Source organism: Agrilus planipennis, unplaced genomic scaffold (genome assembly GCF_000699045.2).
Source record: "Agrilus planipennis isolate EAB-ADULT unplaced genomic scaffold, Apla_2.0 scaffold4, whole genome shotgun sequence".
In the NCBI taxonomy this organism is placed as follows: Eukaryota; Metazoa; Arthropoda; class Insecta; order Coleoptera; family Buprestidae; genus Agrilus; species Agrilus planipennis.
Genome location: NW_020442463.1, coordinates 3,419,238 through 3,442,036, shown reverse-complemented (window position 1 = coordinate 3,442,036; position 22,799 = coordinate 3,419,238). Strand labels below are relative to the sequence as shown.

The window sequence follows — 22,799 nt, the reverse complement described above, 5'->3', positions numbered from 1 at the left end:
TAATGGACATGCCTTAGCGGTCAGAATTGTGGTAAAACAAAAGAAAGAGATAGAACGAAGTTTCGGACAATATTCATCTCTCTCACGATAGTGCGTAAGCGTGTCAGGAAAGACATAGCACTAGTCCAAAACCATACGTCATCTCCCTCACTTTTCGAGCCAAGAAATTATTACGATATACGGCTAAGGCACGTCCATTAATATATGTCTATGGGTAAGGAGTACTATCTCTGTAGTGAAAAAGTGTCCGTCAAAGTGCGTTAAATTAGGGTGACGTCACAGTAACAATAGGGCAAATTTCAAATCATGCGCCAAAAATTATTAGATTAGGATAGAAAAATTAACAAGGACAAAATTACTTTAAACTACGTAAATAGTTGAGGTTTGGAGGTTTCAAGGAAATTTTTATTACAGAGTGTTTTTATGATTGTAATGGGAGTGGGGAAGAGATTGTGCGCTGAGCGGTATGTTTTTATTAGTACACAGTATTTTATTAGATGTTTTATACGTATCGATGGATGACGGGAGAAGGGTGTCATAGTTGCCAAACAATCCTGTTTAATGACGAGTGGGAGAAAATTCCTCCTCGGATAGTGAAGCAGACGAGGTTGGAGATGATGGATCTGTTGACGCCTAGGGCCTCCAGAAAGGTGTCGTTCCTGGAGCACCAGGTGCCGCGGGTTCCCACGATGAGGGCATGTATGTGTAGGGGGCGGTCGGGGAGAGAAGCCTTGACGGTATCTAGGAAGTTGGTATCTGAATACGTCGCAACTTTGTGGTTGTTGGCAAAGTTGAGCGGCTCTGGACGCTCCCATGAAACGCCCACGTCGGCAACGATGGCGGTGGTGTCCTTCACGAACAGAAGGTCCGGTTTCCGTTGACGGCTGTCGGGTGTCCAGAACCTTGGTTCGCTCCTGGTTTCCCAGCTCTTCTTTTTAGCTGCATCTGAGAGGATCCCCACCAGGTTGTCGTGTCTCCTTATGCGCTCGTAATGCATTAGTGGACGTCTTTGGAGAATGTGGCAGGTGGTTTGCACGGCACGACAACCGGCTCTGCAGCGGCGTTGTTCAAAGGGGAGGCGTTGGTTGTGGAGGCTTCCCAATGTTGGTAGGAACCCAGCTGGGAGTTGATTGGCCTTGATGTAGGTGGATCCATCCCGGAAGGATGAAGGGGATCGGATCCAGTTGGTAACTTGTGGCGGTGAAGAATGTGTGACCAATTCGGAGCATGTGGCGGATGCTTCAAGACGGTTTCGCCCCGTTGCTCCCTCTGTAATCCATATGGTTAGCGAGGCGTTCAGCAAGTTGAGCACGTGTGCCGAATACAGTATGGGAAGAAGCTGTGGATCGTCGCGCTGTGTGAGGTTGTGAAGGCGCTTAAGGAGGATGTCTGGCATGCGGGCTCCAAAGCAGGGAAGTCCAAACTTGCCAGCCTTGGTTTCGGCGTACAGGAAGGCGTTGCACGTTGACGAGGTCAGGTGGAGGATTGCTTTTACTGTACGGCGGATGACTTTGTCTACCAGATCTAGTGCTCGACCGGATACAGAAGGGATCTGAAACTGATAAAAGAACTTGAGAAGAAGGTAAGTCGATATCAGTTCCAGTTTTTGCCACGGCTTCAACGGGACGTTTTTGATACGATGCAGAGCTGTGGAGATGTCGGTGGGGCTGGGTGTCTGGGTCTGAGTTCCCGTGGGATGGAATCGGAACCCAAGGTATTTGNATATATATTCTTAAAGGGCCGTAATTTATATTTTATCCGGGGTGAAGTTACTGCTAGAGCGGACGCTGCATCAAGATTTGTTAAATATATGTATGATTGTAATAACACTAACATTTTGGTAATTATTTGGTTTAGCCGTGCCAGCTCAATCTCCTTGAAAATATACTATTTTGTAGAGCTCGTCATGCATGCGAACAAGAATATACATATAGCTATGTTGGGCGCGAAAGTGAGATCTTCATAGTGTTTTTGAGCTTCAAAAATGCAAAAAACTAATGATTCATAATTGATATTTTGTAAATAACTAGTGTTTGACAAGGTTGGGGGAGGGTTTCCTTCGTTCACAACTAACAATATTATTAATACTCATGCCTTGTAACTATATTAAATTTCTCTCATGATGCTGATTTGAGGCAAATTTGTTATACATATATACAGGGTTATTCAGGTTATCCGACACGGAAGATTACGACTATGTTTTTTAGACTTTTAAATTTTTTTAATGTGGGGGTAGATAAAGATCCATAAGAGGTACATTTCAAAATTATTTTCGTAATATACAGTGTCCGAAAAACACAAAACGTATCAGTTGTGTTTTTTTAAATGGAACACCCTATATATTTTTACATTTTTGTAAACAAACCTTAAGGATTTTGAAATATTTTGAATTTTGTGAAAATGTAGTTTAATGTAGTTTAACTTTTAAATTCTCAACGTGTATTACGACTTTAAGAACCAAATTTAAACTGAAGCCTGTTAATTGATTATGTTTTGTATCACCATTGTGAAAAATTGACTAACGTATACAGAATTTCCAAAAATTATGAATAAATAAATACAAGTTTTAAACGACAATAACTTGTTTAGTTTAAATGGAACACCCTGTATTTTATGTCATCAGCAGATGTAAAATTAAATTCTCTAGCGAATACTATTAGACCTTCCTACAGCTAACTGTTGACGTCTTTATGAAAATGGCACATTTTCAGAACGCAAAGAGAATTTAACAAATTTGATGTAATTTATCAAATCAACCATGGCATTTTGACAAGTCAAAATTACATAAAACTCAGCTGGTATAAACCAAAAAACACTTGAATAACATCACTTAAGATTTATGGACTAGCTTAAAGGAAGAAAGCAAAAGACTAATGGAAATACAACAAATAATACTGCCACATAGCATGCATTCAACATGACGACTGCCTGATTCTAAACGTAAACATATTACCTGATCTAAGTCTTCAGCAACATTGGTCAACATTTGATTGTACGATTCTTAAAGCTTCTCTGTAATGTGCTGCTTCATATTCTCTGGCGTTGTTGGAAATGTGTTATAAAAACAATTCCTTTTACATATCCCCATAAAAAGAAATTCGGTGGAGTTAAGTCTGGCGATGAAACGTTTTATGGGGATGTGTAAAATAAATTGCTGAAGCAGCACATTACAGAATCATAGATCCACAAATGTTGGCCAATGTTGCTAGAAGACTTAGATCAGGTAATACGTTAATGTTTAGAATTAGGCAGTCGTCATGTTGAATGCATGCTATGTGGCAGTATTATTTGTTGTATTTCCATTAGTCTTTTGCTTTCTTCCTTTAAGCTAGTCCATAAATCTTAAGTGATGTTATTCAAGTGTTTTTTGGTTTATACCAGCTGAGTTTTATGTAATTTTGACTTGTCAAAATGCCATGGTTGATTTGATAAATTACATCAAATTTGTTAAATTCTCTTTGCGTTCTGAAAATGTGCCATTTTCATAAAGACGTCAACAGTTAGCTGTAGGAAGGTCTAATAGTATTCGCTAGAGAATTTAATTTTACATCTGCTGATGACATAAAATACAGGGTGTTCCATTTAAACTAAACAAGTTATTGTCGTTTAAAACTTGTATTTATTTATTCATAATTTTTGGAAATTCTGTATACGTTAGTCAATTTTTCACAATGGTGATACAAAACATAATCAATTAACAGGCTTCAGTTTAAATTTGGTTCTTAAAGTCGTAATACACGTTGAGAATTTAAAAGTTAAACTACATTAAACTACATTTTCACAAAATTCAAAATATTTCAAAATCCTTAAGGTTTGTTTACAAAAATGTAAAAATATATAGGGTGTTCCATTTAAAAAAACACAACTGATACGTTTTGTGTTTTTCGGACACTGTATATTACGAAAATAATTTTGAAATGTACCTCTTATGGATCTTTATCTACCCCCACATTAAAAAAATTTAAAAGTCTAAAAAACATAGTCGTAATCTTCCGTGTCGGATAACCTGAATAACCCTGTATATATGTATAACAAATTTGCCTCAAATCAGCATCATGAGAGAAATTTAATATAGTTACAAGGCATGAGTATTAATAATATTGTTAGTTGTGAACGAAGGAAACCCTCCCCCAACCTTGTCAAACACTAGTTATTTACAAAATATCAATTATGAATCATTAGTTTTTTGCATTTTTGAAGCTCAAAAACACTATGAAGATCTCACTTTCGCGCCCAACATAGCTATATGTATATTCTTGTTCGCATGCATGACGAGCTCTACAAAATAGTATATTTTCAAGGAGATTGAGCTGGCACGGCTAAACCAAATAATTACCAAAATGTTAGTGTTATTACAATCATACATATATTTAACAAATCTTGATGCAGCGTCCGCTCTAGCAGTAACTTCACCCCGGATAAAATATAAATTACGGCCCTTTAAGAATATATATNAAATTAAATCAAATTATATCGATTTTAAAAAAGCATACATTTAGAAAGAAACATGTAACATAGATAGATAGATTGGCAATCAAGTAGTACAAAACAGAAATTAAATTAGATGCTATTAAAAATATGCATTAATACACTAGCAATCACAATGCAATTTTAAAAATAAAATCAATTGTACAAAAAATGCAAAAAACTGTTAAACTATTCTCAATTTTTTGTCACATCTTTTAAATTTATTTGATCAACAATTCTATGTTCAATTGTCAAAATGACAAAACTATTAAAACGATTTTGTATAATGGTCGAATGTAAAGAATTCGTAATTAATTTTAAAAAAAGCTATATGTGAAATTGTCTATTAATTGGGTATTTAACACATCAATATCTTTCTCATTTTTTCACATATAGCCAAAATGCCACCCCAAATTTTGGCGCAATGTTTTCAATCTGAAATACCTTCCTTTTGAAACACTTACTTTATGCATGTCAAAAAATAAACAGTAGTAGCAAAGTATCTTTATGTAATTTATAGGAATTTTTCAGTAACAAATATGTTTACATAACTATTTATAATTATAGTTTTCAAGACATAATAATTAGTAAAATTTTGCGGCATTAACTTAAAAAAAATACGCAGACACCAAAATAAATTACAGAATAGTTATGTTTAATACATTTTGTACTTCTCTTTCAGATCCGTTGGGGAAACTCTGAATTCTGATTACATCTGTACTACATTTCTTTTTACTTTTGTAAGAATAAATACTTAGTGCAGAGTACACACTTTATTTCAAGTTATAAATAAAACATTTTGTCCAATAAAAAAGGATTTATTTTTGAATTAGGTACATAGCTTATAAATGTCTCTCACACAAAATTAAAACCTGTAGAGCTTATTAAACTTAACACGAATATGTAATTAAAGTGTAAAAGTATATCTGCTTGTCATTCATTCCTTTTAGCTCGGTATTTTGTTAACTCATTGGGGAAAATTCGTGTAAGCTCTAAAAGCATATTAGCTTTAAATTTCCGATACGCATCAATTTTGCCTTTTACTTGTTCATTCTTTGTCAATGCTTTTTCAATGCAGTCTTTTGTGTATAGTTGAGGATTCCTCCCTTGATCGATATAACTACAAATTGTAAATAAACTTACATAATAATTTTTAACTTTCTCACAAGGATGGAAAAAAGGGTGGAAGAACTATTAGGGGAAGATCAATTTGGGTTTAGAAGAAATAAAGGAATGTGGGAGGCCATTCTAGCTCTACAGGTAATAATAGAGAAAACGATAAAAAAAGGAAATAGTGCATACATAGGATTCTCAGATTTAGAAATTTTTTTTTTTAACAATGTTTAATGGGACAAGATGTTAAATATACTTAAAAATGTAGGGATGAGTTACAGAAATAGAAGACTGAAACTTAGTTCGTATTAAAGAGCAACAGACAGTTATAAAACTGGAGCAGCAACATAGACTAGTAAATAAGAAGGGAGTCAGACAAGGATGCACACTGTCACCGCTACTTTTTAATATATACATCGAAGACACGATCATCATCATTAAAGACAGTACAACTGTAGGGATAGATATGCAGGGACAATGAATCAGTATGCATAGGTTTGCAGATGATATAACAGTATTAGTAATAAGCAAGGAGTAAGATATAGCTCAAAATAAAATAGAAGCGGTATTGACAAAACAGTACTGCATGAAGATAAATACAAATAAAACAAAAAGACTGGTATACAAGGGAAGCAAAAGCAGGGAAAGTTGCGAATATAAAGATAGTGGCTGATTTGCGGTATCTAGGAAGTCAGATAAGTCAGGACAGAAGGAGTAGTAGTGATAAAAAGCAGAGGAGTGCAGGGTTGATAAAAAGTCACTTCTATGCTCGCGAATGGTTAATTTATAAACATGAAAAAGGTTGTTAAACGTGTACGTTTGGAGCGCGGCACTATACAGGTTTGAAATATGGACTGTGGGCGCGGCAGAAAAGAAAAGGTTAGAAGCATTTAAAATGTGGTGTTACCGATGAATGATGAGGATAACGTTAATAGAGGTTCTGTTTTTAGGGAATTGCAAAGATTAGCTTAAGATAGGAAAGGGTGGAGGTGCATGCCCATCCAGTCTTAGGACTGACGACCTTAAGATGATGAACTTACTCAAAAACCTCTAAAGGAACATGAACATCTTGAACCTGAGATTTCAATTTATCAACTTCTTGAAGACCATGGACCAAAGACTGTCTACAATTTATGCCCATAAATATGCATATTATTTTAAATAACTGTTTACTTACAATTTCTGATTCAACACTGTTTGACTCTGAGGTTGAAAATCACTGACAATAATATGTATTTGTCTAACGTTTTCTATAAACAGCTCAAGCTGAGTTTCTAGATTTTCCAAGGACGTCATGCTTATATTCTACCAAATTTGTAACGTAAAGCAGTAATATATTATAATTGATAGTACCTATTTTCACTTAATGAATTATTATTTTAAATGAAAAAAGATGTATGTAAATTGATACGCGCTATTAACAAATTCGTGAAATTAATTGTAACATAATACTGTTATTTGTAATAAGAATATTTAAACATTTGCTTCGTTATTTGTCGTCTAAATGTTTTCAAGTGAATTTTTTTTGCCATACCATTACTCAGAACATCCACAAAATCATCATCAAAATCAAAAACATCATAAATCCACAAACTTTAGAAAGCAGAGAATTACTAAAATATGCTATCTTTGTTACTTATCACTGCAATAACAATAGATAATGACAATAACCTTGCCTATGACTTCAATAAAAGGTATCATCATAGATAAGTATCACTAGTATTAATTGGAAGTAGCTCCGTATCCGATATCAGATATGCGTTCCACGTCCGTCCAACTACAATGGCTCCTATCGAAACAGTAAATCTTATTATTAGTTATTAAGTTCTAACCTTCAATGGTGGACGTCTACGGAAGTAACTACAGCAGCTACTATGTACCGGTTAACTTTTTATTTTCAATGAAGCAATCTAAGTATGTTTTCGAAAAGTTGGTATCAAAACTTCTTTTTTTAATTTAAGACCCTTTACAGACGTATTCAAAATACCACTTATTCAGTAGTTTTTGAATAAACTGATATTTAATTTAGACCTGTACCCTGAAACGGTTTTTTTAACAGAACTAATTAACTAAAATAATTTATTGGTGAAGTTCTAATCAGAGGGTTATTTATATCGGGTGCCAGTTTCACACAACTGTCAAATGAGTTTTACTAGTATCTTCTTACCTTATCTATGCTACTATCATAGATAATAGGCTACTATCTATGGCGATGGTAATCTGAAACGTACATTAAAATTATTGTTATTGTGCAAGTGCTAGTTAATGTTAATTCATCAATTAGTTTGTGTAAACGATTAATTATTAATCAGTTAATCACGCTTTAATGCTGTTGTGGAATATTTGAAAATAAGCATGTCCCTTGTAGCATATGATGATAGTGAAAGTGATGAGGAAAAAACTCAGAATGCATATGAAGAAAAGACTTTAAAATCTAAACAAACAGTAAAAATCCCGATTCCCACCATTAATTACGATTCTGATGATGAACCTGTTAGTAAGAAGGTAAAAACAAACGATCAAAATAAAAAAAGTGGTCTTCTATCAATTCTGCCACCACCAAAAGTGCAACCAGGAAAGGTGATAACACTTATTCCTAATGTTGTTAAGAAGAAGTCAACAGTTATTTCAAATAAGCGTGCAAAAGAGACATTGAATACTAAGGAAAGTGTGAAAGAAACCAATAGTAGTAGTAGTAGTAGTAGTAGTAAAGTAGAAGAATCAGATGATTCTGATGATGAAGTTATTTCAAACTTTGATGAAGAATTGTGGCAAAAAATAAATGCTCAGTCCAAACGAAGAACTGCATTTACTTTACCTGCAAAACATACAGTTAATAGTGATTTATCCAATAATGCTGGAAGTATGGTCTCTGATATTGAGATTGCTCCCTCAGCAGAAAAACCTTATGAAGGTCTTGATAATGCTGCTTTCAAAGAATTAGTTGGAAGGGGTAAACAAAAAGCAATGGATGTAAACATCATTGATATACATGAAGATGAAATAAGGCCTGATAAAGCAGATTGGTTGAAATCATTGACAGACCCAAATTATGCTCCTAAGCAAGAGGTTGAAGACGAGGTGAATGATACATGTAAAAGAAAACATCATATTACTTACCTGGCTCAACAGGCTAAGGCTAATGAACTGGAATTACAAAATCAATGGGCACAAAATAGGTTTGCAAGAAAACAAACTCAAGCAAAATATGGATTTTAGTACTAATTTCTGTTATGTATATTTGTAGAAATTCGTATGAATTTGTGAATTATTTTGTAAGTACCTAAATAATATTTTTTCCTAATAAGAAAGTTGTTTATCATAGGGATGTTATTCCTAAAATTGGTTAGACATACACCTCCACTCTTTTAAAACTTGAACATCCCACATCTTTAAGTATTTGTGAATGGTAATCTAATCTGGGTCTATCTCTATGAAAAAAAATGTTTAACTTTATTTAAAAAATCATTTTCTAACACTATTTTACAGACGCAATGAATCTATAACTGTACATGATGTTTAATGGATTGGTTGTCATGTTATATTTGTAGGCCTTGGCTTTAAAATTAGCTTACCAGTATCATCACATGACATATTGAAATCAATTAAAACCTCTCTTGTTCTTGTTGTAATAATTGAAGCTGCTATGACTCTTTTGTGAACTCCCAGAAGAAAAATTATGACTACAATTGAATAGTTAAATTTTTCAATTAAATATATTTTAATATCACTTTACCTAAAATTACTGTTGCTAGAATAAAAAAAGGATGATTTGACAGCGACTGTGATAAAGGTACTACCCTAGTAACAGGATCCATTAACCATTGACCTGCCCCTGTAGCTACACACAAGGATACTACAAGAAGAACAACTGGAAAAGCATTATTTAAAGAACAATTAAAAACGATTAAAACTATTATATATTAATTACTTCTCCATCTTATCGTGGATGGTTGTAAACAAGCAATTACTTCGGTGAGGCGTCTTTCAAAGGCTTTTAAATCTGCAATAACATCTATTTTATAGGTTATGATTTTATTTTCTGTATTTTTCAGTCGAAATACCTTCGCATGCTGTCTGTTCTAACGACATTACGATTTTCTGTTTTCAACTACGACAAAAAAGATTAGAATTAGTTATTTTTTTGAAATATAGAAGCGACATTGGAAAAAAAAGTTACATCTATCAACTTATTAACCATCATAGACAAGTTAACTATTTTGACACACAATTATTTACAGTTACTAAAAAATCATAGAATAAATAACAGCATAGCAAATAAGTCTGCCTTTCAGTAGACAGAGTGGCTCTTGCATGATCCGACGGTGCGATCGTGTTTTTAGATTGTTTACCGCGCTTATTATTTTTAAACCGACGAGAAATTAAAAAAGGGGATATTAACTAACAAAAGCAGTAACAGCCACATCAAGGTCAATATTCATACAAATAAAAGGAAGTACATGACCACGATAATACTCACGAAGCGAGTTTTGTTTTTTCATACTATAACCTGATGATCCTAATAATTTAAGTTGCCGGTTATTGGCAGGATTAACTTTGAATGAATATATAAAGATCATTTTTAAGAAAAAAAGTAATTTTATCGATCAGGAATCGAACACGTGCACAAATGGGTCCATATGTTGTCTAGACGAGCTGTACAGGGTATCTAATTTTCGGTAGTTTTAATTATTTTTAATGATAGAGGGTTGCGGTTTTTGAAGCAGCGTGCGACTTTTTTGTGAATTAAAGATGGTACTAGCAGAATTTTCATATGCCTTTCGGATTTTAGGATGCAGGAAGCAATTGAAAAGAATCACATTTATCTTTAAATTTATCGAAGACGGTGCAACGTATTTTTATAGAATTATTTCCGTAGATCTAGTGATTTAGTCAGTTTTTTTCTAGCATCTTCCGTTTCTTAGTTATAAAGCAAACATACATTTTTTAAATGGAATATTTNTAAATGAAAGTAATAACCTATATTATAAGGGAACAATGCAAAGAAGTGTGCTTCCGGGACTAATGCGAGACAGTAGGGTATCCCGGTTATCCACGTGACATTCTATCGACCCAATTGTACACCTCCGACCTGCTGTCCTTTTTTATAAAGATGAAGTAAGTATATTTATCCATTACGTAATTTATATTTATGCTAATGGAAAGACTAACATCTACTGCAACAACACGAAACGTTGGTACTGCCATTTCTTATATTTGTTAAAAGAAAATTTTATGAATTACCATAACAATGAAAGGACTTTATGTATTTCATAACAAAAAATATAGGGGAATGAAAGCAGCTACTTCTATAATACTAGTAAACCACATTTTACAGTTATTGCATCATCTTAACTGTTAAAAACATAAAGATTAATATAAAGCGCTGGATCAGGAAAACACTAATCACTGATACACATATTCTTGATTAAAGTTAAAGTCGGTTGTATTTTTATAGACTCGTAGGAAGAAATTTGGGGCGCGAAATTAGAAACATCCCCATTAGCTATTACTGCAATTTTAAGTCACTTATTATTAATTGTGGTACAGATACCATACTGGTTTGCAAATAAATTTATCATTGAGCATTACAAATCTATATATAGCGTGTTCCTGAAATAAGTGACAAGCTTTGGAGGGTCTTAACTAGATGCGATTGGGGTTCGCATGGTAAAAATTTGAAAGAAAACCAATCCAAGTTGCAATGCGAAACTTGAGCGTGAACTGGCAACGTATAGAGAAATTGCGATACATCGATGAAAATTTTAAACAGTGATGATTGTGAAACGACTAATAAAGTAAACATCAGCAGCTTATTACTATTTACTACTACGTTACTACACATAATAATATTCAGACGCCCATCCGATAACAATTAATTAAATAAGTACACTTTATTCAACGCTGATAGTATGCAGTACCTACTATTTAAAGCACACGTCGATATGGCACTGAGAACAAAAAAAAAATAACGTTATGTAAACCACCATTGAGGTATTATTAAGGTGCGTTACCCTTTTTCTGGGAGGTCCGTCAACACTCAATATTATTATTCTCCCAATAGAAAAAAATTAATTACAGTATCAGTAACTACACGCATACACTACAAAATTTTTGTTTGAGTAGCGCAAAAACTTCCGGTATTTGACGTACTTCATTTGCACAGTTGTGCAAATCATTAGCGTTTTACAATGGCTTTTGATACACGCGCTGCTTCACATGATTCCATACAAAGAAATCAAACGGCTTTAGATCAGACGCGGCCATGGTACAGGATCCGTACGACCAATTGTTCGTCTAGAAACTCACGCATTAACAAATGTAATAATACTCTGCATTGACTTATGACACTGACACATTGACCTAGTTCTAATGACTTCGACTGTCTATCAGTCTACATTCGTAATACAGGCCTACAATATTAAAAAGCAAAAAAAAACTCGGTTGTAAATGTAAACATCATCATTTATACTTAGTCTAATCTAACGAATAACAAAAATACAAAAGAAATGCAATAAGGATGCTGGTGATTATCAATGCCGTATTTCCCTACCAGGGCTGGACGGACTTTTGGCTGTATTTTCAAATAGGTTTTTCTCGAAAACGGTGGACTTGAGGACTGCCAAACATTGACATAATTTTCTTGATTTATAGTGTTCTATCACTTCCTGCAAACTTGCTGCTTATTTCAGAAACACCCTGTATACAAAAGGGTAAACTGACAGATATATCAACGTTGAGCCCAAATCCCTGGGTCTTGGTTTGAAATTTTGCACAGACGTTCTCTAAGAAATAATTTTTTAACTTTTTACTTTATCAACATGTCGTCGACAAGGCATTGGGTAACTTTAAAGGAACAGAGGGTAATGATTACATTGACGATGTTTTAGTTCTGTGCTCTTCGAAGAGGGCTTTCAACGCCTTCAAAAAGTCTTACGAGCTTTAGCAACGTCAGCTTCTCGTTAAATTAGGCAAAATTCACATTCAGGAAATGGAATACCTAGGTACGTTAAACTGAAAAAATTTTGTTGTGCTCATATGATGTCATGTGAGGATGAAAATTGAAAAAAGTACTGACTGTACATTTTCACTAACAATTGGCTGGTTTTAACATAAATAGTTGACTTTTGTTAAGTCTAATAATGTCTTAAAAAGGAACGTACAAAAATTCAATCAAGAAAATTCCTTAATAGAAAAATAGAACTCATGAATTTCAACGAGAAAGGCAAACCATAAATAAAACCATTTTGATTTTGTTTGGGTAAAATTATTAAAGGGTTGCCACTTCCTCTATTTATCTTCTCACTAAAGGCATTTATATATAAGTGTAAATCTTCATTAACCCAACAAAAGCGAAGTAAATTATTTAAGTCAAAAATAGGTATCCTTTATGAGTAAAAAATTAAAGAAAAATGCATTTTGGAGGTAGTAAACAATCACAAACAGTCTAAAAAGGTTATTATTAATCTAAAAAAGAAGAAATGGTACATAAAAATATTAGCGTTAATATAATTTTTCAGGTACAAAAATAATTGAAAATAATACGAAAATATTCGAANTTCAATTTATTAGGTATTTTGGAAAAATAGTGATAACTGTTTAATTTAGAAGTATTTACCGGTAAATAAATTATAAAATATAAATGAAAGTAATAACCTATATTATAAGGGAACAATGCAAAGAAGTGTGCTTCCGGGACTAATGCGAGACAGTAGGGTATCCCGGTTATCCACGTGACATTCTATCGACCCAATTGTACACCTCCGACCTGCTGTCCTTTTTTATAAAGATGAAGTAAGTATATTTATCCATTACGTAATTTATATTTATGCTAATGGAAAGACTAACATCTACTGCAACAACACGAAACGTTGGTACTGCCATTTCTTATATTTGTTAAAAGAAAATTTTATGAATTACCATAACAATGAAAGGACTTTATGTATTTCATAACAAAAAATATAGGGGAATGAAAGCAGCTACTTCTATAATACTAGTAAACCACATTTTACAGTTATTGCATCATCTTAACTGTTAAAAACATAAAGATTAATATAAAGCGCTGGATCAGGAAAACACTAATCACTGATACACATATTCTTGATTAAAGTTAAAGTCGGTTGTATTTTTATAGACTCGTAGGAAGAAATTTGGGGCGCGAAATTAGAAACATCCCCATTAGCTATTACTGCAATTTTAAGTCACTTATTATTAATTGTGGTACAGATACCATACTGGTTTGCAAATAAATTTATCATTGAGCATTACAAATCTATATATAGCGTGTTCCTGAAATAAGTGACAAGCTTTGGAGGGTCTTAACTAGATGCGATTGGGGTTCGCATGGTAAAAATTTGAAAGAAAACCAATCCAAGTTGCAATGCGAAACTTGAGCGTGAACTGGCAACGTATAGAGAAATTGCGATACATCGATGAAAATTTTAAACAGTGATGATTGTGAAACGACTAATAAAGTAAACATCAGCAGCTTATTACTATTTACTACTACGTTACTACACATAATAATATTCAGACGCCCATCCGATAACAATTAATTAAATAAGTACACTTTATTCAACGCTGATAGTATGCAGTACCTACTATTTAAAGCACACGTCGATATGGCACTGAGAACAAAAAAAAAATAACGTTATGTAAACCACCATTGAGGTATTATTAAGGTGCGTTACCCTTTTTCTGGGAGGTCCGTCAACACTCAATATTATTATTCTCCCAATAGAAAAAAATTAATTACAGTATCAGTAACTACACGCATACACTACAAAATTTTTGTTTGAGTAGCGCAAAAACTTCCGGTATTTGACGTACTTCATTTGCACAGTTGTGCAAATCATTAGCGTTTTACAATGGCTTTTGATACACGCGCTGCTTCACATGATTCCATACAAAGAAATCAAACGGCTTTAGATCAGACGCGGCCATGGTACAGGATCCGTACGACCAATTGTTCGTCTAGAAACTCACGCATTAACAAATGTAATAATACTCTGCATTGACTTATGACACTGACACATTGACCTAGTTCTAATGACTTCGACTGTCTATCAGTCTACATTCGTAATACAGGCCTACAATATTAAAAAGCAAAAAAAAACTCGGTTGTAAATGTAAACATCATCATTTATACTTAGTCTAATCTAACGAATAACAAAAATACAAAAGAAATGCAATAAGGATGCTGGTGATTATCAATGCCGTATTTCCCTACCAGGGCTGGACGGACTTTTGGCTGTATTTTCAAATAGGTTTTTCTCGAAAACGGTGGACTTGAGGACTGCCAAACATTGACATAATTTTCTTGATTTATAGTGTTCTATCACTTCCTGCAAACTTGCTGCTTATTTCAGAAACACCCTGTATACAAAAGGGTAAACTGACAGATATATCAACGTTGAGCCCAAATCCCTGGGTCTTGGTTTGAAATTTTGCACAGACGTTCTCTAAGAAATAATTTTTTAACTTTTTACTTTATCAACATGTCGTCGACAAGGCATTGGGTAACTTTAAAGGAACAGAGGGTAATGATTACATTGACGATGTTTTAGTTCTGTGCTCTTCGAAGAGGGCTTTCAACGCCTTCAAAAAGTCTTACGAGCTTTAGCAACGTCAGCTTCTCGTTAAATTAGGCAAAATTCACATTCAGGAAATGGAATACCTAGGTACGTTAAACTGAAAAAATTTTGTTGTGCTCATATGATGTCATGTGAGGATGAAAATTGAAAAAAGTACTGACTGTACATTTTCACTAACAATTGGCTGGTTTTAACATAAATAGTTGACTTTTGTTAAGTCTAATAATGTCTTAAAAAGGAACGTACAAAAATTCAATCAAGAAAATTCCTTAATAGAAAAATAGAACTCATGAATTTCAACGAGAAAGGCAAACCATAAATAAAACCATTTTGATTTTGTTTGGGTAAAATTATTAAAGGGTTGCCACTTCCTCTATTTATCTTCTCACTAAAGGCATTTATATATAAGTGTAAATCTTCATTAACCCAACAAAAGCGAAGTAAATTATTTAAGTCAAAAATAGGTATCCTTTATGAGTAAAAAATTAAAGAAAAATGCATTTTGGAGGTAGTAAACAATCACAAACAGTCTAAAAAGGTTATTATTAATCTAAAAAAGAAGAAATGGTACATAAAAATATTAGCGTTAATATAATTTTTCAGGTACAAAAATAATTGAAAATAATACGAAAATATTCGAAAATAGTCAAAAACCGGCAAAAAACAAAATTTTTAAATTTGGCGCACCACCCTAGAGAATGTAAGAAACGAAAATTAATTCTTTTTGTACGTTTCAGAGTTTGGCCAAAATCGCTAAAGGAATAAATATCTTTTCTTATGCTGACCTCCAATTATTAAAAAAAAAAGGTAGAAAGATTGAAATTTACTATTTTACAGAACTTTTAATGTTTAATAAAACGTGGTTTTTCGAGGTTCCAAGTTGGAGAAGAAAATTTGAGGTCTGCGACTTGTTTTCGCCTTAATTTTATGCATAAGTCAATACTATTTTGCTAGGTATTGTATATAAAAGAAAATAAAAATTTGGATCCTTTTACTTTATATAAAATAATCTGTTTTCGTAGAAATGGTATTTTCCAAACACTTCGTTGTAAGAATTGGTTATAACGTCTATTTTTACTGAATTTGACCCAGCAGTTTCTGTATGTAGTGGAGCATCCCGTACGACAGCTTACAAGACGATTGGGAACATTTGTGACCAAAGTTTTCGTGCACATTTAAAATGTTTTTAAGAAAGTTTATTCAGACGATATGTCCTTTCGAAATTTCTCAAACTGCTACAGATAGTAACGATAGCTTGATAGCTTTGCTTTTTCCAAAGTAGCGGAAAACGATTTCAACAAAGTTGCAGAGCATTAAATTGTATGTAAAGGAAGTTATTATCATCTCCTGCAACTATGTAGTAGGTAAGTCAGTTAAGGGGTTAATGATGACTTTTACATTTCTCATCCGTCCGGGAGAAGGGCGTGAATGGAAGAGAAGGAATATTTTGGATACTCGTTGAGCCTGTCCTAATTCAGACGGATGGGTACCATTCTCGATCATATTGAGCACTTACACTTTAATCATGACGATCCTCCAAATTATTTATAACCTAATGTAAATCTTGGTGCATAATACTGTAGCGAGCACGAGTGTGTTTGTGTGCGATCGGGCACACGTGTGCGTGAACGGCTTATTGATTCGCCGACTAGCCGCGGGCCCTTTGTTCATGTGCGCCGTTTTTGTAAATGTGTGTCGTACCTGCGTTGTGGGAAAGCAGTTCAAAGAAAAAAAAAGAAACTATCCGGACGTTTCGAGAAGGTTCTCGAAAGTAAACAAAAGAGTATTTAAAGACGATCGTCGAGAAGAAGAAATAGATTGACCGTTGCAGAAGTGAATCCAGAAATAAATTAACAGTGATATCAGTAAAATAAATAGCGCAGTGAATAGTGATATATCAACAGTAGTGTAAATAAATAGTTTTGTCGTTATCAGTATTAGAAGTTAATTTTGTTAAACCCACGAACATTACAATACTTATGAAGGCTATAGATAAGCAGTCTAATCTCTGTATATAACAGTTGTGCATAAAATTTAATAAAACAGTAGGGAGTGCTGCGAGTGTATGAATTCACCAATTTGGTTTGAAAAATATTGATATATTCGGTCTATTTCTGTAGTAACCATGGCAATGTTAATAATGCATATTCTGCTATTCATTTTATTGTGATTTTTGACTTATAAAGACGGGTTAACGGATTTTTAATGCTAAGATATATATATGTAATACTCTTATAAGTATGGTCAGCTTCTATAAGTGGAAGCTGTTCAGACAAAGTTAAACAGATAGTGTCTCGTTTTCTCTATCTTTCGAACCTCCGCATCTTTCGTGTATTCGTGTGCACGCAGCTGCATACTGCTGTTATATTAAAGATTCCTCAAGCACGCGCAGCATGGACAAGGTATTTCCTAGGAGAGAGAGAATAAATATAATCGGCACCGTAATAGCAGAACACACTTTCCTGTACCAACCGGCCATATAGGAGTATTACATGTATGGTTAACTATGTGTTATAACGACGATCTTGGATTCATAGCGATTGCTGCGCTTTCTACAGTTTTATGAAATTTTCTGGACAGATTCACATGTTATTATACTTCGCTTACTTTCTCTAGGGCCCTGAAATTTAGCTGAACTAGAAAAAACGTCACTAGGTTAAAAAAGGAAAGAGATACTTTGGAGCCTAACTCGCTGCTTGAGACGTGAGTATAATCTATTATCTATGAGTACAATCCATTAAAGTACATTTAAAGTAAAGCTTGTGTAACAATCTAGAGTCGAAAATAAAAGGAGCTCCCTACTTCTACTTACGATTTTGCCGGTGAGCATCTAGCACGTTGGAGAGGGTAGGGCTCTAGAGAAAATAAACGAAGTATACATACAAACTAAGATTGGACTCCTTATGTATCATCATTATCATGAGGTCGTCAATCCTAAGACTGGTTGGACGCGCATCTCCACTCTTTCCTATTCTGAGCTAATCTTCGCATTTCCCCAAAACTACGACAACCCACGTCCTTAACTATTTGCGAACAGTAATCCAATCTAGGTCTACCTCTACTTCTCTTAACTCCTGTTTGTGCCTCTAATATGTCTCTGACTAGATCTTCATGCCTGAGAAGGTGGTCCTACCAACCCATTTCGCCTGTTTCTGATTGACTTCCATAAAGTTCTCTGTCCTATTCTTTCTAATACCTCTTCATTTCTAACCTTTTCTATCTACTGTATCCTCATCATTCGTCTGTAGCACCACCCTTTGAACGCTTCTAACATTTTCTTTCCGCCGTGCCCACCGTCCATGTTTCGCATGTATACAGTGCCGCGCTCCAAACACATACCTCTCTAACAATCTTTTTCGAATTTCTAAACCGTTCGCGAGCATAGAAGTGGCTTATTTTTATTGAATGCGATTCGACCCTACGCTCTCCTCTGCTTTATATCCCTACTACGTCCTGACTTATCTGACTTCCTACATACATAAAATCAGCCACTTCTTCTAATTTTTCATCTCCTATCTTTATATTCCCTTTTTCCTTACTTTTTCTTACCTTTCATACCAGTATTTTTGTTTTACTTTTATTTATTTAATATAATACTGTTTTGTCACTACTGCTTCCATTTTATTAGAAGCTATCTCTAACTCCTCCTTGCAGATGCTAATACTGCTACATCATCCTCAAATCTAAGCATACTAATCTTTTACCCCTGTATATTTATCCCTACCAGCTCTATAACTGCCTGTTGCTCTTTATACCAACTAAGTGTCACTCTTCTATCTATGTAATACATTCTTATATTTTTAGTATATTTAACATTTTGTCCTATTTAACATTGTCAAAAGCTTTTTCTAAATTTAAAACTCCTATGAATACACTTTTTCCTTTTTCTATTGCTATCTCTATTGTTACGCGTAACGCTAGAATGGCCAACTGTAGTATACTGTTACTTTTAGTAAAATTTAGAAATGTTTCGCAAAGAAGGTTACCTGCTCTATATCTCATTTTGCGCCAATGTGTAGGTTACTGGGAATTCCCACCCACAACATTAGTTAGGGAGAATGAATCACAATACTCCCCCAGAATTCTCACCTTGTCTTGATGGGGGTAGGCTGGCTAACCTTGCGAAAGTAAGGGGAAGTTAAAAAACCCTCGGATGAAAGTTACTGTTAAAAAATACAAAAAAAAATCTTTTCAAAGAAATAATGATTTTAAATAAACCAATGCCGATTAACATGTACTGAAATTGAAGGAATTTACACAATATTACGTTAAGGTAATATAAATATCTGGACTGCTACAAGGTAAGTCTCGATGTCAAGTGTATCCTTGCCGTTCCCAGCTTCCCGCCTATCCGCTGTTGACACCGTTTCATCATCCGTAACCCAAACAACTGAATTACTCATGGCAATTGAAACCCGATCTTAACACGGCCTTCCATGACATTTCGAGTGTCCTCACTCGTGAGTTTCGGCAGGATTAACTGAAATTTACAAGATGTAATCATTTCAGTAACACTCGTTCAATCTACCTATGAAAATGTTTATGAACTGGATCTAGTTATAATAATACAAATATATGTATAAACCTGTAGGAGCGATTTTTATTATTATGAATGATGATATTTTTCACCTATTATGTATATATATACCAATAGCCACACAGCTATTTCCTCCTACCAGCTTTACATAGCAACCAGTGGGTTCCCCTCGAGAGTTACATCTTGCGAAGTGGCATGCGGCAATGAATGTAAAACAACATGTAAGGAAATAAACAAAACCCTCAATTAGAACAATACAATGCGATAGACAGTTTAAACACTTACGCGGGCCGACGCCCCAGTCGGGGCCGCCCTTGCGATGTCCCAACGTAGTCGAACTCGGTGATGTAGTTGTGTCCAACGAAGAATCCCTGATGACGATTGTAGACTGCCTGAAACAATAGGTGTTTGCCACACCTAGGCCCCAGCTAAATAACCAGGCATTCTATGCATTGGCCTAATGCATAGATCGCTTCCAATGCTTATCTTTACATTGGCAAGCTATATGTAGAGACTTATCCCTCTACTGTACGCCCTTGTGCCGATATCACCGCAGCTTTACCGACACTCAGGCCACTGCTGTATACGGCAGGTCAAGGAGTGGACTTCTACTCATTATCTAGCTAGATCTGTAGTGGACTACCTGACGCACAGGATTTACACTCCACCTAAAAGCACATCCGACCCGTCGGCCGTTGGCCTTACACTTTTACAGGCCTCACATTTCAACAATAACAACAACACATAAAATACATAATATGTGCACAATAACCAACTTTCTCAATATTATCAAATATTAACTGCCCTTACGGCACCTTACTCTCTCACCAGAGTAACACCACTGCCTTTACGGCATCTTACTCTCACTAGAGTAACCAACTGCCCTACGGCATCTTACTCTACATTCTATATATTCTACATATATGTCATTAATATTTAGTTAGCCCAAATAGTAAATAAATGCCGAATAAATAACTTTCCTACAGACCATTGCAATGGTAATAAAGGTAAATAAAAAAAATTAAATAAATAAAGATTAGCTACCGCCCAGTACACTCCGGCATAACATACATAGGTCATCTTCAAGGCCACAATAGATTACCACCAAGCCCATACTCACTTACTTGGCGACCATGGCAACATGTTCTCAAAATAGTTGTCACCGTACCTGCTTATTTGTCCATTCTAGTCCAAACTGGTGTCCGGTACCTCAATTTTGAGCGACCGCTACAAGATCTGTCGGACACTTCAAACCGATCGTTACCAAGGACCTGCGTGATCCGAAATGGTCCCTTCCATTTGGGCAATAGTTTGTGGCTGCCAGTGGTAGCTGGAGTACCTGTCGACCTTATGAGTATCAAACTACCTTTGACAAAGGGTGGCGCTTTTTCACGCTTTTTGTCAAACCGTTGTTTTTGACTAGCTTATTGTTCCTCATGAGCCATTCGATGTTTTATACCGATGACGTCGACGACTTCGTCACTATCAGTTGTACAATAAAGTCCCTGTAACAAATTTTATAACACATTAAGGCTTCGCTTGGTGCGACTACTATGGCTTGACTGAAAGTGCCGTTTCACCCTATTTGCATCTTTCTAAGACTTTTGTCCCACCGTATACTATCTTTATTGGCGCACATTGTAGCTAATGATTCGGTAATATTTTTGTTATAACGTTCAACCTGTCCATTACATCGAGACATTAATACAGCGTTAAGGTGATGTTTTGTGTCTAATTTCATACAAAAACTATTGAAATATTGGCTGGTGAATGATGTTCCCTTATCGCTAATAATTCTGTTTGGTACTCCAAAAATCTTGATAAATTCTTCCAACGCCCGAATAGTTAGTTTGTTTTTCGTATTTATAACCTCGTAAAGTAATATGTATTTTGTGAATGCGTCGATTATTACTAGTACATCTGTGTTTCTGGATTTACTCTTAATAAAGGGTCCTAAATGATTGATATGGATAGTATGAAATGATTTTGGCGTTTTATTTATAGGATGTAACTGACCAGAAGCTGTTCCTCTCGAGTTTTTGAAATAAATACATTGTAAACAGTTTTGGATGTGTTCCTTAATAAAGCGTCTCTTCTTTGGGAATTTGTCACCAACTCATATCTTTGCGAGTGCAAAATCCTTAAAATCTGATATTTCGCCGTTTTAGGTGCAATACCATCGCAATCTGTTTGTTAAGTATTCGTAATGACCGTCCTGGTTGACAAATGCCAGTGGCGGGTACAGATTCCGCCACAATTGCGATGTGATGAGAACGATAACCGGAAGAGAGGCCAAGACGCAAAATATTTGAACCCTGCTAACCTTCTCAGCTGATCCTTAATAAGAGGTAGTTGATAATTTTTGGACATTGTGATTTTGTTGATTGCACGATAATCAACGCAAATACGCTTTTTGCCATTCTTTTTTAGCGACGAATAGGACATTACTCGTATAAGGGGACTATGACCCTGTTGTTCGCGCTCGGTATCTAAGAATTGTCTTGGTCTAAACGCAATAGATTTGTTGGTGATAAGTTGTATTTTCATTTCGGTTATTGGTGTTAAAGCTATCTCCTATTAACTTTTCGCAGTGCATTCGGGAATTCGTTAAGTAAATTAAATAAAGTCTATTATTGCTCGTTGTGGTCTATTTATGCTTCTGTTGATTGTCATTTTACCTACTTTATTAATTTCGTATTTGGTTTCACTGAAGGTTAAGGTTGAATTAAATTTGTAATAATTTATATCGTATAATTCAATAAAGTTTTGTCCGATTAGAATTTTCACTTTCATAACCGTGTTGTTTGTAACATAAAATTCCAAAAATCGTCGAACTCGGTCAACACATATTTTGACTCGCATGAACAGCATTGGTCGAAATTGTTGCGCCTGACATAGTAACTATGTTCGCTATAGGTACTAATTTCAAGGCTAAACTTTGTGGTGCATCACCCCCCAGGATCTTCACCTTGTCACGGTGGGGGCCCCAGTACCCATATGCACGTTATGGCGAAGCTAAAGGCCCTCGGGCATTTGGAAGCAACAGTGATTGTGGGAAGCAGCCGACGGACACGGGTGGAAGAACCTGT

General features: G+C 34.8%; 3 protein-coding genes across 6 annotated transcripts; 1 reads left to right on the top strand and 2 right to left on the bottom strand.

Moving 5' to 3' along the window:
- Positions 1 to 5,269: 5,269 nt before the first annotated feature.
- LOC112903985 (mediator of RNA polymerase II transcription subunit 10-like) lies at positions 5,270 to 7,344 on the bottom strand. 2 transcript variants are annotated; one of them, XM_025980874.1, is made up of 4 exons: positions 7,252 to 7,344; positions 6,758 to 6,885; positions 6,621 to 6,704; positions 5,270 to 5,587 (listed from the first exon to the last, which is right to left on the bottom strand). In XM_025980874.1, exons 1-4 carry the CDS (start codon positions 7,282 to 7,284, stop codon positions 5,401 to 5,403), a joined length of 432 nt encoding a protein of 143 aa, XP_025836659.1. In that variant the 5' UTR covers positions 7,285 to 7,344; the 3' UTR covers positions 5,270 to 5,400. The 2 variants fall into 2 exon arrangements, with proteins under 2 accessions (XP_025836659.1, XP_025836660.1); XM_025980875.1 differs by lacking the exon at positions 7,252 to 7,344 and adding an exon at positions 7,115 to 7,235.
- An 80-nt stretch (positions 7,345 to 7,424) lies between these two features.
- On the top strand, positions 7,425 to 8,887 carry LOC108745175. The gene has a single exon (XM_018481287.1). It carries the CDS (start codon positions 7,936 to 7,938, stop codon positions 8,797 to 8,799), a length of 864 nt encoding a protein of 287 aa, XP_018336789.1. The 5' UTR covers positions 7,425 to 7,935; the 3' UTR covers positions 8,800 to 8,887.
- A 7-nt stretch (positions 8,888 to 8,894) lies between these two features.
- LOC108745177 (nuclear envelope phosphatase-regulatory subunit 1-like) lies at positions 8,895 to 9,827 on the bottom strand. Of its 3 annotated transcripts, XM_018481292.1 has the most exons (5): positions 9,645 to 9,827; positions 9,512 to 9,595; positions 9,317 to 9,451; positions 9,156 to 9,263; positions 8,895 to 9,011 (listed from the first exon to the last, which is right to left on the bottom strand). In XM_018481292.1, the coding sequence occupies exons 1-5, from the start codon at positions 9,670 to 9,672 to the stop codon at positions 8,995 to 8,997; spliced, it is 372 nt and encodes a 123-aa protein (XP_018336794.1). In that variant the 5' UTR covers positions 9,673 to 9,827; the 3' UTR covers positions 8,895 to 8,994. The 3 variants fall into 3 exon arrangements, with proteins under 3 accessions (XP_018336794.1, XP_018336792.1, XP_018336793.1); XM_018481290.1 differs by lacking the exon at positions 8,895 to 9,011 and having other exon boundaries at positions 9,013 to 9,263; positions 9,645 to 9,825; XM_018481291.1 differs by lacking the exon at positions 8,895 to 9,011 and having other exon boundaries at positions 9,013 to 9,263; positions 9,512 to 9,583; positions 9,645 to 9,823.
- Positions 9,828 to 22,799: the final 12,972 nt, after the last annotated feature.